Source organism: Aythya ferina (assembly GCF_964211825.1).
Source record: "Aythya ferina genome assembly, chromosome: 18".
Taxonomy (NCBI): domain Eukaryota; kingdom Metazoa; phylum Chordata; class Aves; order Anseriformes; family Anatidae; genus Aythya; species Aythya ferina.
The window spans coordinates 6,959,308-6,973,167 of NC_140317.1; the positions used below are offsets into that span (position 1 = coordinate 6,959,308).

At 47.3% G+C, this 13,860-nt stretch overlaps 1 protein-coding gene across 7 annotated transcripts in view; it reads right to left on the reverse strand.

Moving 5' to 3' along the window:
* Positions 1-13,600, reverse strand: part of RHBDL3 (rhomboid like 3) — a gene marked incomplete at its 5' end in the record, with an annotated part of 71,576 nt that extends 57,976 nt beyond the window's left edge. For 3 of the 7 annotated variants that reach the window (XR_014684524.1, XM_084491912.1, XM_084491908.1), the window contains one exon: positions 6,591-6,710. Coding sequence is in view for 4 of the 7 variants with exons in the window: in XM_084491912.1 (XP_084348038.1) it covers positions 6,591-6,710 (120 nt within the window). Of the gene's footprint in view, positions 1-3,023; positions 3,048-3,151; positions 3,159-6,590; positions 6,717-10,741; positions 10,903-13,469 lie in introns of those variants that run through there. The other 4 variants (XM_084491913.1, XM_084491909.1, XM_084491914.1 and 1 more) reach the window with 4 other exon arrangements.
* Positions 13,601-13,860: the final 260 nt, after the last annotated feature.

Genomic DNA, 13,860 nt, shown 5'->3' on the forward strand with positions numbered 1-13,860 from the left:
GTGAGGAGCACTCAGTGACAGTGCAGGCTCTGCAGAAGGCAGCAGATGCGGAGCTAATGTGTGTGTGTGGGTGGAGGGTGTTTATGAGCACAATAAATAAATGTATGAATCCCTATAAAAGTTCCCGTATAAAAGTGAGTTAGAGCTGCCCAAGGGCCGTGGCCTCAGAATAAAAAATGCATCTTTTAGCATGGCATGAAGCAGCAGCTGTACCGTAACTTCCTGGCAGCAGCACTGAGAAGCCGCCTGTCTGCCTGCTCCCAAACACTTAGGTGAAGTCTTGACCCCACTAAATACAGAAGGAGCTTTAGTACTCAGGATTTTACTCTGGGAGGGGCTTATTTGAGCCTTGAAGCCTAGGAAGCAGAGCTGGACCTAATTTTTTGCCAAATTTCAGTTCTTCTTTAAAGCAATCTGACAGTGGCTGGAGATACTGGTGTCACTCACTGACAGTTCCCAGCATGACAGAATAGAGCTGGATCAAAATGAATAGTAAAATTCCCCCAGAAATCATTGTCATTCACTCCTCTCCCCCAAAATAAACAAGAAAAACAAACAAACAAACAAAAACCCACATTGTTTTATGGTTGAGCAGCAATTTTTATCAAGAAATCCTGAATTGTAAATTTAAGCTGTTTAGAGAGGAGGGTCAAAAACAACTAAAAAGAACCCTATACATTTTGTATGTCTATACATAAAACTGCTTTTTTGTCAGTAAACCTAAATGAAAGTTTTGTAAAAATACCTCCCCCCAGGAAAAGAAAAAGCATTACTACCAGTTTCAACACCTGTCCCCCCACCAAAGGCAAGGAGGGGAGGGATTACTGCCCCCTCCCTTGCATCATTTACCATCACTGTAAATCACCCTGGAAACAGGAGACTTGCAGACTCCCAGCCCGTGAATTCCCAACTGCTCTAACACATCCTCCAGGGTCTTCCCTCATTCCGCTGCTCTCTGGGGAGGAGGTGAACACTGGAACCCCTGCGTCCCAGCACAGTGTATGACTTAAGCCTTAGTCCCAGCCCATGAGTCACAAAGACAAGGGGCACATCAGTCTTTGGTCACCCACTTCCACTCTGCACATACGTCAGGCCAGGTCATACCTCCCAGCGAGAGCTGCAACTCTTCTCAGTTTCAACGCGCAGACTTTCTCTAGCTATTACGACATTATCGTGTTTCACGGGGATGCCAGTCAGAGCTAAACAAAACGCTCCCCTCTCCTACCAGCATGGAGCTGCTGGGAATAGCAACCTTGTTCCATGACAAACAGTATCTTGCAATTTGCTGCAGGGCTAATTGCATTGCATTGCTGATACTGCGCTCAAGGAAGACGTCAGCGCCTTGGCTTTGCCCACAGGCAACAAGGACGTTATTGATTTATTCAGGACTTACAACTAGTTGTCACAGGTTGCATTCTCTTTGATAATAAAGCCTTACAGACAAGGCTTAAATTTCCACTGCAGCCCTAATTGAAACATAGCTAATTATCAGAGTCCTGCCTTTGCAGCCCATTCCCTTGTTCCTGTGGTAATTTTATGTAAAACCAACAGTCAAACTCCCCTCCCTTAAACAAAAAAAAAAAAAAGTGGGGGGGACAGAAAAAAGGAAAAGGAAAAAAAAAAGACCTCTACTATGCAAGCAAGTCCAGTGGGAAATTACCCATTCCTCTCTTTGAGCCTGAGGTAGTTACCAGCCAAGATCCCCATCCCACAAGGACTCAATGACTTCAAAGGATGCTTGTAGAATCAGACTTCAAATTAATGCCAACTTTCAAGACAGAAGAGAATTCCAAGTGGCTGAAACATTCAGCTCAGACCACAAACAATTTATCTTGAATCAGTCTTCTGAGTGGCACCATTCCCTCTGAGCCCCAGAAAATTCAAACACACCACGCAATTTAGGTGCGATCAACAATTAGAGTAATCTAATTCCCAACTGCCAGTTGCTTGACTGTACAACAACAAATGAACTGCGGTCCAGACACGTGGATTAACAGTTAGTCACAGCTAACTGGCTACAAACGAGCACTCATCAGAGCAGGCAGTCCAGTTATTAGCTGAACGACAGCAAGACCCCCATGGTACCAAGGACATCCTTTCACAGAGACTGCACTACAGCCTTCAGCTGTAGAAGCAAGAATCACCACCTTGTAAAGTGGGGACAAAAATCCCTCAGAACTTTAGGACTGCCAGGTCAATGTCAGCATCAGAGTAAGTTCGCTTACAGTAGGTGACATTTACACGCACACACAACACCACAAAAGTTTATGACATCCAGAGAGTGGTGCAGCTTAAAAGCAAGTCAACCCTAGAAAAATCCTTCAGTTTATAGCTGCTTCACATTTCAGCCTGGCAGATGGAAGGAACACCACAAAGCAAACATGTCAGTTAAAGCAGCTAAAAGCATAATTTACAAGCTAGAATCCACAACCCAAATTCTCAGCAGCTATAACTCAGAGCTCTATAGAACGGTGTGGATCTCAGCCAGCTATGGATCTGACCAATGGCATTTATCGGGTACAACCACAGCCTTTGGTACAGAAGCAGATACTTTGCTAATTCTGTGGAAGTTAAAAGCTGCGGGTCCTCCCCTGGATCAAATAGATGCTATCATGCAGAAGTCAGTTCAGCAGCTGGGGAACCATTTCACAGAACACGGTGCTGGTTTTACAGGTCCTAGTTTGTCTGCCTCAAAGAGTAGGCGATCCTTTAATCCCCAGAGCAGGGATAGTGCAGCTGGCAGCAGTCGGAGCACCTGCTGCAGCGCCTCGGCTCAGCCCCTGTGCTACAAGGGATGGTCAGCCTGGGCCCGCTTCTCCTCCTGGCTGCTCTGATGAGAAACTGAGAGAAAGGCCCAAAGCATTAATGACAATAACGACTTGCACACCAGCACCCTGGGAATCAGGAACATGGAGCTCCTAAATTGTATGGTAAAAGCACGGAAAATCTAGTACAGAGGAAATTAAGTGCGGGCTACACTCTTTGCTCATAAGACAGAGACAATACATCAGTTGTTCACATACCTGATCAAATAGGGCTTTCCAGTGCTGAGAGGCAATGCATAAGGGAGGAAAAAAAGAAAAAGAAGGTATGAGAGCAACGACATTAACACGCAGCAAACTGTAGAATTATATTCTAACAGAGAAATAACCAAATGATCTAGTGCCATTTCCAACAGCCTTCTTCATCCCAGAATCACCTATCCTTCCGGGGGAGGAGGCAGGGGGAATCTACCAACCACAGGGAGTACAGTTTTCATTTACAAATCCAAATTAAGACAAACTCGGAACATTCATGTGTTAATTCTGTTTTCTTCTGCTTTGACTACTTGTGAGCAAGTAAGGAATAAAAGGCTTTTTATCCACAGGGATCAAGACAGCTTGGTGTATATTGAGGGGAGGGAGGAGTTAGCAATGTTTTTTCAGATCACTTTCTAAGATCCTGTGGCCCAACCGTGACCCACAGACTGCCCTCTCTGGTTGTCAGAGCCTTGCCTGCTCCTAACTCTGGCAGGGACTTGCTGCAAGGCCTTTGATAACCCATCGGTTCTCTGAGCCTCACATGTCCACAGCTGAAAAATGGATAATTCCTCTTGCACGAGGTGGAAAGGGGGATGCCTGGGACTATATTTACCCCTACAATTTTTGTTCCAGATCTGCCTGAAAAGCTGTGCACAGAAAGAAGGTCCACTTCAGTGCAGACAGCCACGTGAACACTCCACCAGTCCTTGTCACTTGGGAACAGAAAAAACAAGCTGATGACTGGCTCTGGTTTATGCTCTGTACAAAGACCGATGTCAAACCACACAGCCCCACAGAACTGAGGCAATTCCTAATGAAGTGCTTACTTCTCTCTCCTAGCTCTTGGATTTGGGGTCAGCTGAGAAGAGATCAACTTCCATGGGGCAACAGTGATCCAGGTAACCACTGCTTAGATTCCCCCTGAAAAAACCTGCACATTCCCAGTTCTCTTGTCTGAAGCGTGTTGTTGAGCACAACACTTTGTTTCTGCCTCATATATCTTCCTAGAAAAACAAAATGAGAAAAATAATAACAAACATGAGCCACATAAAAACAAGTCTCCTCACTATGCTATATGCAAAGCAGAGCTCTGGTAAGAGCCTTACCCAGTCCTCCCAAGAATATTTCCTTTCACATGGTAGGCAAATCTAAAGCAGAACTGACTGGAGAGACAGTGGGGTATCAGGCCACTGAATTTAATCAGTTCAGCTGCTGGCTCCCCTCCTCCCCACGTCCCCATCCATTTATAAACTCCCATTTATCATCATAAATCAGCCCAGCGCTTTAAACAGAACATTTTGGGACTGCCTCAATGCTGGCTTTGTGGAACACTGCTCCAAGAGCTGTAATGACATCACAGCTGAGCTGTTACACGCTGTCAGGGCTGTGACAGCCAAACATCCACAGTGTAATATTTTTGTGGTTAACAACATATAAAGAACTGACCTTGTGACAGTTCTTGCTGGCCAAACCAAAGAGCTTACATCAAGCTCTCAAATGTAATAATAGAAAATCAACCCCCAGTAAGGTCTCGGGGGGCACAGAGCAGTTTGAATTTTCAGAGAAGATGCTCTGTAGCTTGCAGCCTGCTTGTTTCAGCAGGAAATCCTTGGCTGTGGAGAAGGAGGGCATTTATACCACTTCCTGCTCTTCTGACTTGCAGATGATACATGATACCTCAAGCTTCTGTCATATCATCTATTGCCAGGTCTCAGCAGCTTCTCATAAGCAAATGCAACTGTGGGCTCTGGCTCTGTTTTCTCGACTGCAGAAAACAAGGCACAAGAGTCAAATAATAATGCAGATCCCAAGGTAAGTAATAGTAGGACACCACGAGCTGGACCAGACCCAGGCTGTCCTACCTCAAGGTCAAGCAGCGCATCAGCAGCAGAACTAGGATGAGAATCTAGATTTCACCAAGGAAAGCTCACAGCCTGTCTACTGTCTCAGGAGCCCAATCCTGCCAGGCACTCAGCTTCTCCTGGGCCCCTGGCAGGATCAAATTGCTAATGGCTGCATTCTTGTAGAGGCTGGAGGAACTCCAAGGGGCCCATGTGTATCACAACAGGAAATCTTACTTGTAGACCATCCAGACAAGCACAAAATTTGTCAGGGAATAAAAGGTCACAGTCTGAAATAAGCAAGCACAGGGATTTGGAAACCTGGACTCCTGGAAAACCATCCCTTCCCAATGAAAACTACACGTACCCCTGCTCAGGCATGCTCCAGTGCAGACTGCCCAGCAGTGTTACAGCAGAGTACAAACTGCATCACATGTTCCCTGCTGAACGTGCAGCACTCAGGATTACAGCCTGGGGAAAGCAGCTCTACCAAGTAAGTGCACTTCCTCTGCTTACCCTCTGGGAGGAAAATTCAGCAACCGAATTCTAGGGGATTCAGAAGGAAGGACCGGAGGAGCAGGAGCAGGTGCTGCCCTTAAGCAGCCCCCTGCAGGTTCCTCTAGCAGCATCATAAAAGTAGAGGCAAAAGGGGATGTGCCATTGTGGGAGGCTTAGTTTAACAGCACCCCTTTCGTGCCTGTGCAAGGTCTGGGAGACAGCTCACTTCAGCAAGACATTCAGTATCACTGCTTCATCCCTCCACAGGCAGGAACAGAGCCTGCGCTTACCTCTGCAGACTGAGCAGAGGCTTTGCACAGCCCTCATCCCAGCAGAGTTTGCTGGGAAGGAGAGCTGCAAGCAGTCCAGGGCTGCACCAGGAATGCGGATCTGTTCACATTCACTCCCTCCCAGACAGGTGCACAGCGAGCTCCTGCCTCCAGCACCGGCAGATGCAGAACTACCACCTCAGCTCTGCAGGCTTTGCTGCTCAGCCTGGCAGGAGCTGATTCAAAGCACGCAGGACCACTTGGTGTCCTTCTAGGCTGGGTGAGCAGAGGAGAGACAGCACCAAGTTAACCCATCCCCGGGTGAAATCACAGCTCAGAGGGTGGAGAGAAGCTATCAGCCCTGCCAAACTTGCGTGGAAAAAAAAAAGAAAAAAGAAAAGAAAAAAAGAAAAACACGAAAAAAAAAACTTCCTCCTCTGTTTGTAGGTCGGGGGCTGGAAGAGGGAACAGGTTCTTAAGAACGGGGGTGTCCCACATCTGTCACCCTCCGAGTAGCCGGGACTCTGGAAAAGCTCGCTGTCCCCAGGAAGCCCCTCAAGCCCAGACATCAGCCCCTCTCCTGCCTCTAGAGCCGCCTCTGCCCGCAGCCCGGTCCCTCTGCCCCCAGCCCTGCCCTGCCCGGCCAGCCGCAGCTGGCTAGCAGCCGGGTGCGGGCGGCCAAGGAGCCCGGCGGGGCAGTACCGGGGGGCTCCGGGCTGGGGCGAACAGGGGGAGAAGGGGACTGCGCCCCAGGACGGGGCCGGCCCGGCGGCTGCCGGAGCCCCCCCTCGCCTGCCGGGGCTGGGAGCGGCGGGAGGGCGGCGGGGACGGGGACGGAGCCGGCGCCTGGAGGGTCACCGGCCCCGTTCCTCCCCCCGGCCCGGGCTCTCTTTATAAATAGCGTGAGCCGATTAACCCGGCCCGGAGGAAAGGGGCGAAGGCAGCGAGCAAAGGAAACTTACATCCTCTGCGGCCATAGGTAGGACATCCTCGGAGTCGAGCACCTCGATTTCTTCCGCTTCTGAGCTGGCAGCCACGGCAGGGGAAGAGCTGGCGTGAGGCTCCGGCAGCCTGTCTCCCATGCTTGGAAACGGTCCCCCCGCAGCCCCCGCCCCCCCACCCGCCCCCCTTTACTCCCCAGATCCTTGAAGAAATTAAACCTAGCTGCCGCTTGGCAAACTTTCAAGCGCAGCCGAGCCTGCTGCCTTCATGACTCCCGCAGGCGGGAGGGGAGGAAATCCTCCATCCAGGGAACATCCAATTAGCGGGGGCAGCGCAGGCGGGCGGCATCCCGGCGACGGGCTCCGGCCGGGGCAGGTGACCCCTCCCCGGGGCGGCTCGGCCACCTCTCGCCTCCCCTCGCCTCCTCCCGCCCCGGGCACGGCCCCCGGGGGCACGGCCAGCCCCCCCCGGAGCGGCCCCGGGGGCTGGCAGCGGCCGAGGCCGGCCCCGCAGGGAGGCAAAGCTCGGGGGGAGCCCCCGGGAGCAGCCCCGCTCCTCTAGGGGGGCAGCCCCCCTTTTGGGCGGCTCTGTCCCCCCCTCTCCGAGCTCCCCTTCGGGTTCCCGGTGCCCTGGGTCGGGCTGAGCGAGCGCAGGCAGGTGGCGGGTTTGGGAGCCAACTTCTCCATCCCGGCGAGTCGCAGTGCGGGGTCGCTGTGAGGTTTTAAGCCTTCCCCATCGTTATTCGTCCCTGCGCGTGGAGATGGGTATCTTAACCATCTGGAGCCGGGATTAGGAACTTGGGGAACGCCTCGGTTGAGGGCAGAAATCCAGCAGTTTTAGCTCCTTCCAATCAAGCGCGGAAATAGCCGGCTGGCAAGGGGGAAGGGCCGGCAGAGCCAGGCTGCTCCGCCCGGTGCCAGCGCCCTGCTCCGCTCTGCTCGGCGGCTGCCACAGCTGAGGGCAGCCCCGGGCAGAGGGGGCCGGCACCCCAGGCCAAGTTTTAGTGACACGAGAGCTCTCGCACCGGTGCAGAAACACCTTAGCCACGAGGACAAAGCAGAGCCGAGAGAGAATTCCCTCCTTTCCCTACAAATTTGTCTTAAAACAGAAACAAGAAAAGAAAAGGGAAAACCCCAGGAAAAGCTGTGGAATGGGAAGGGGACCTTCCAGCCAGCAGCAGCAGAGGGTTCAGCAGAGATCCTCTCTCACATCCACAGCTGTCACAAACTCCTTACACCATACTCCTTATCACTTTCGATCTGGATCAAATTTGTCCCACACAGTGATGGGAAACCTGTGCTCCTAGCTATGAGCTAAAGCAGCAGGACAACGTGGTGGTGAATAGCAAAGCATTCCTAACAGTAAAGACCCAGACAGGCTGTTGCCAGTGGGCCCTAGCTTCTTCAACACTAAAATATTCTTCTGCAGAGAAAGGAGAACAGTGCCCAGATCTCTGCAGGTGTCCCCGTGACCTACGCCTGCTGACAGCCACGCAGAGCAGCAGACATCCAGAGCACAGCAACCCACGGGGCCGGCACTAATTTAAGGTCAGGACCAAGGGCTACAGTATCTCACAGAGCTGAGCAAAGTCAACTAAAAGGAATGATCTCCTCTGTCACCTAATCTGATCCCTTGGCAAAACTAGCAGGAAAAATCAAACCTGCAAGTGATCTGTATTTTGGGAATAAATTAAGAGTTAAGATGATAATCTTATCCTGTATTACTGCCCAACTACTATCCAACTGCCTCATCCTGAACAACTGTTAATGTGCAAGGAGTGCGAAGGTAAAAAACTCCCCTCCATTTATGTTTCTGAGCCCAGCAGATCACAGCCTCAGCCAAGAGATTTTTTTTTCCCCCCCAAGAAATGTCCCTTCCAGTACTTTGAAGATTTTAGCTAAACATTTAAAGTGAGTGCAAGAAGTAAACCCAAGACCCTTGGACCTGAAGAGCAGAATTTTTCCACCTCTGGATTCAGATGGGAAAATTACAACAAAATAAAAACTGTTCAGAAGTCTCCAGTGAAACTGATGAACAGAGGGCTTCTCCCACCTCCATAATGGTTGGACTTAACGATCTTAGAGGTCTTTTCCAATCTAAATGATTCTGTGATTACCAAATTGTTGTCCTAAGTTAAATAGAGCAGACCTTCTTAAGGTTTAGAGTGATTCTTTCTGCACGGCATCCACTTCTTGTCTAGAGCCTGCCCAGCCTGCTCTTCCAAAATGAAAGAGCAGGCTACCAAATGCAGAACTTCTGAAAAGCAGTAACCCACCTTATTCATACAACACCACCCCTGCCAAAATATTGCAGGCCATGTACAGCTATTATAAAAACAATCTCTTTTTGATTAAAAACCTAAACCTCATCAAAACTTAAAACAGATGGATAAGCAAAAATATACTATGCCAACAAAAAGAAACAGCAATCATTAAAGATGTCTTTAGGGAGGAGGAAGGCGAGTTTTAGAAGTAAAGAGAGAATAAATGAGCTGAATTTCAGGGGTAACAGGTTCCACACAGTTGGGGACTGCCATTCCAAGAACTCTGGATTGACTCTGATTGCAGATGCTAGCAGGAAAATGCTAACGATGAAGTCTAACACAAATGCAATAAACATCAGGGAGAGACGCAAAAAAACCTTACCTTAATATCAAATCCCCATTAAACTGGAAAACTGCTGCAAAATTATAAGTTCATTTTTCTCCTCTAAGGAATGTTTTCACTAGTGGCAACGAAGGGTTTTTTTAGGGAAATATCTCTGTACATTGCACATATGAGCTAGTGCTGTGCTATAATTGTCACAGAAAGGAAATTAACAGTATTCTAATGAGGAGTTTTGTTACAGACAAATTATCATCTTCCAAGTCTGCGAGAGCCTCTTAATTTAGACTGTCACTTCTCCCCACTGCATACCCTAGTGATTCTACCTTGGAAAAACAGTAATTGCTAGAGACACTAGGGAGCTGTGGGCCACCACAGAACAGAGGCAGACAGAACACACAAGGGTTACAGAAGAAACTTAGAGAAGAAGCTTGAGATAACAACCCCCGATCCGTTTTCACATTCAGTTATGTAGGCAATCTTTTATATTCCTAATACTGCAAACAAAATGTAGAGATAGGTCCTTCCTGCATGGGAAGTGGCTAAAAAGGTCAGCTCATGAATATGCAATTTAAAAGCTCTCAAAGGGACCCAGCCAACATCTGTTAGCCAAGCCTTCTGAAGCAAATCAGAACAGTTTGCTCATAGGTCCTTTTTCCACCCAAAAAGTCCCAAAGGACTTTTAAAAACTGCACAGTTCTCACAGTTGAAACCAAATGGAGAAATCTACATAGCTTGATTACTGCATTGGAGCTCAGACAGGGACCCAGACCTGACAGGCTACTTCTGAAGCAAAATGCAGTGTTTTGGACAAGATGTCAAAAGCACTGCACCCTAGCACGGAGTTAGATAGTGCACGCAATTAGAACTGGACCAAGCCAGTCAGATTAACTCTTTTAGACCTGTGAAAATGGTGCAAGATCTTTTAAGATCTTTAAGAACCATAGACTATAGGAGTTGGGGTTACTGTGCCCAAAAGTTAACAAAGGGCTCTTTCAGTATCAGTGATGACGATACGAGCCTCATCTTTTAGAATTAATGCGAATCAGACAATATGGGCTGCCTTTCAGCTCCTCCCTAATTCAAGAATGCTTTCTCTCCTGAAGACAAGAAACAGTGGGGAAAAATAAGGTCCAGTCTCACATCTGACTTCCAACCTATCTTGAAGGATTATCCACCTGGCCCTCCCCATTCTCCTTGTTATACTTATAGATCTTTCAACTCCAGCACTGAAAAATTCCCAGTGCAGACTCTAGTCTTTCTACCTGCTGCTCTGTTCCGCCCCAGTAGCTGTTATTGGTTGCAGCTGGTTCTAACTGTCTCTTTCACTATAGCTGAGGAAATAATTAAATCCACCATTAACCCTTTCTGGACAGTTGTTTTAAGAGGAAACTCTTCTATCAAGTCAGCCTACATGTTTAAAATGCGTCTTTGCTCCTTTTCAACTGTCACCTGATGGGAACACAGCACACATTGATGAATGCATCCCAAATCTAAAGAATTCTTTGAAATGGAGACCAATTAGTAATTCAAGGTTAATTTCCAACTTAAAATCAAGTCATGCTTACAATTAATCCTGAACTGACAGTCTTTCAGACAGGAGGTCAAAGCTGAGGGGTGAAGGATGTTTCTCCAAGGATGATTAAACAAGATCTTTGTCTTCCCAGTGACTTTGTAGCAAGGCCAGGCAATTCACACATCAGACTGAACATGAAGAGGAGATGGGAGTCTGGTTTGTAGAAAATAAATAAATAAATAAATAAATAATTGTTAGAAAACAGTGACAGGATCAGAGGAAAGAAAACAAATCACTGTGCAGAGATTGTGAGTGAATAGAGAATTAAACGGGCTGTTGCTCTTTCTCCCCACCAACCAGCACTCAAAAGCAAAAGTTAAACTTTTAAGACTTTCTTCTTTATGTACTCAACGAGTAGAATATTTTCCTCTCACATCAGTGACTACGACTATAATCCTCATGGGATCCTGGAGGTCTTGGCAAGTGAACTTCATAATTCTTACCTCCATGGCATAATTACACAAGTTTTCACAGAGAACACGAGCCACCCACACAAACAGAGCCACAATAGATTTAGATGGGCTCTCTTCCCAGCAACTTCCTCTCCCTAAACCAATGGAGAAGGCCAGGTTTTGTAACAGCACACAGCAAACTCTGGTCTTCACCTGCATGCTGACCCTTGTACCTTTCTTCCTCAGTGACAGAATTGCCCATCTTTTTTTTTTTTTTTTTTAACATAGCTAACAGAAGCTTTTCATGTAAAGTACCTATATTGTGCCTACCCCCACTACGGCATTTCACTCCCAGTTACTAATGAGATCTGTTCATTAACAGACTAGACCAGATTTCAGTTTGAAGTCCTCTCGCTGTTCACTGGTTCCATGTTCCTTCCATAATTGTCCTACAAGTTAACAGCTTTCCCTTTAATGCTTTTTAAGGTATTAACTTGTTCGTGATGACATGAAAATACAGTTCCAAAGCACTTTTCTTCCTCTAGAAAGTAAGGGTTTTCTGAACAGGAGAAATTTGTAGTAGCACAGGGGAATAGATTTTACTAAATACTTTTCAATATTATCATGTATTCTGCTATCAAGACCCTTATAAGGACGTTAGGAAATGGTTAAGATATTGCTATCCCAAACACGCATCTGTTCATTGTAGGCAAAAAATAAAAGGTCTTGAACAATTAGAGCTAAAAATGAACATAATTGCCTGAGTTCCTGAGCTTAAATAATATACATGGAAAATGGAATAAAATCCTTATAATTTGTGAAATATTCATGACGATTATTACTAAGGCTTTGAATGCAATTTCAAAAGTACATGAAGGCATCTGAAACTGAATCAGATTTAAGCTTCTGTGAGGCAAGGATCCTACATGGCACTCTCAAAAGCAGGATTTGGTCTACTAAGTTACTCAGGTGTCCTTAAAAATTGCCAAGCCACTCTACAGACTACTGGCAGTATTCAGTTTTAAACAAATTGCCCTAAAAAGTCAAGTGAACCCCATTCACTTAATGAGTGCTCACCAGATCATGGTTTATCAATTTCACTTTCAGGCACTTAAGTAAAAAGAGAATACCTCAGACTCAACAGTAGTGTGATGGTAGCATTTGATGGTCTGAGCATCATTTACTGACTTAATCCAGGAGGGAAGAGAGACGAGAAGTTCGTGCACATCAATAAGAAATGAGATACACTTCACTTCTGCTGCAACAGCAGAGACCTTGTGAGCTTCAGGAAATGGCTGCAAGCGGAGGTATAAGGGGAATTCGCTGCCTGTGAGCAGAAACACGTTAGCGTTACTGAACACACGGGAGGCTCCAGAATCTGGAAATCAAAGAATCTGGTGGGGAGCTGCAGGGTATGTTGTATTTCACACTCTGTCTTTCACATCAAAGTACATCATGCTCACCACACACATCCAGGATGGCTGGAACAGAAGGCATCAGCTAGATGGGATGCAGCCACTGCCTTCTATGCAGACGAAGGCAGGTCCAGCGTGTGCTGCCTCCTCTTGTGCTTTCTAATGGGCCAGAAGATCCAGAGATTCTCACAAGGTTCTCTAACCCTGACTCTGATTTGGGAACCACACGACATCTCTCAGCCTTGCAATTTCATGTCCTTGTTTTTCTATTCTCCTACTAGTGGCAAATAAAGTGCACCAGACAGGCGAAAAGACACAAAGGGCAAGAAAGTACAGGTCTGGGTCTTAGATACCAAGCACAACCCCTTTTCTCCTACTTTTGTATCCAGCTCTTAATTTTCATGTTCAAGCAACACTGCCTGTGCTACTGCTAAGAGAGCAATCAAGGTCCTCTGAAAAGAGAAACTCCCAAATTGCCCTTCAGTCTGAAGAACATCTCGTTATTAAGACTCTTCCTTTTCTCAGCTTCCCCCACCTGCTCCTGTAGCTTAATTTGGATTCAAATTCATTCCCATTCCTGCCTTAGAGTACTACTATTAATCGATATAATGAAGGCACAGAGATGGGATAAAACTCCAGTGCGTGACAGGAAGTAAGGGAGGAGAAAACACTTAACTTACTGCCTTGTACTGCTAGGCCAGTGACTAGCGTGGTCTGCATGGCTGTTGAGGAAGAGAGATGCTTCATTAGGGCTTTACAACACCTCGCCCCATCTGCAGCAATTTCAGATTGAGCAGAATGGATGATAAATCAGATCAACAGCAGGAACCCTGAAAAATATTGCAAAGTTGCCAGCTGTTCCACAAAAACAGTATTTCCCCCCCACTAAGAGAAGGTTAGAGAAGCAGCTTACCATTTGTCCTAGCACAGGCTTGCAAGATCATAGTTTTCCCTGTGAGTTTGGTTAACACCTCAGAAATGTTGGTCAGGCCACGGGGCCTGGTCAGAGCAGTCAGTTCTCAGAGCTTTGTGTGGCTGAACCACTGAGACAAGTGCCCGCAATAGCCCAGATGTGCCGAAACAGGGAGATTTACTTAAAAATATGGGATTTTAAAAATTACTTCAGGGGAGTATGTTAAAATTATACAGAGGTGATGTTGCTGAGCTTCAGTTCTGGACTTTTGGTCTCCCTCAGCCCCGCGGCACAACGCGCCTCACGGCTGCCCGCGGCTCCCGCCTTTTTCTCCTCAGGGGCCGCCGCGACTTGAGGCGGCTCTGGGACATCCCCGGCGGCCTGCAGCGGC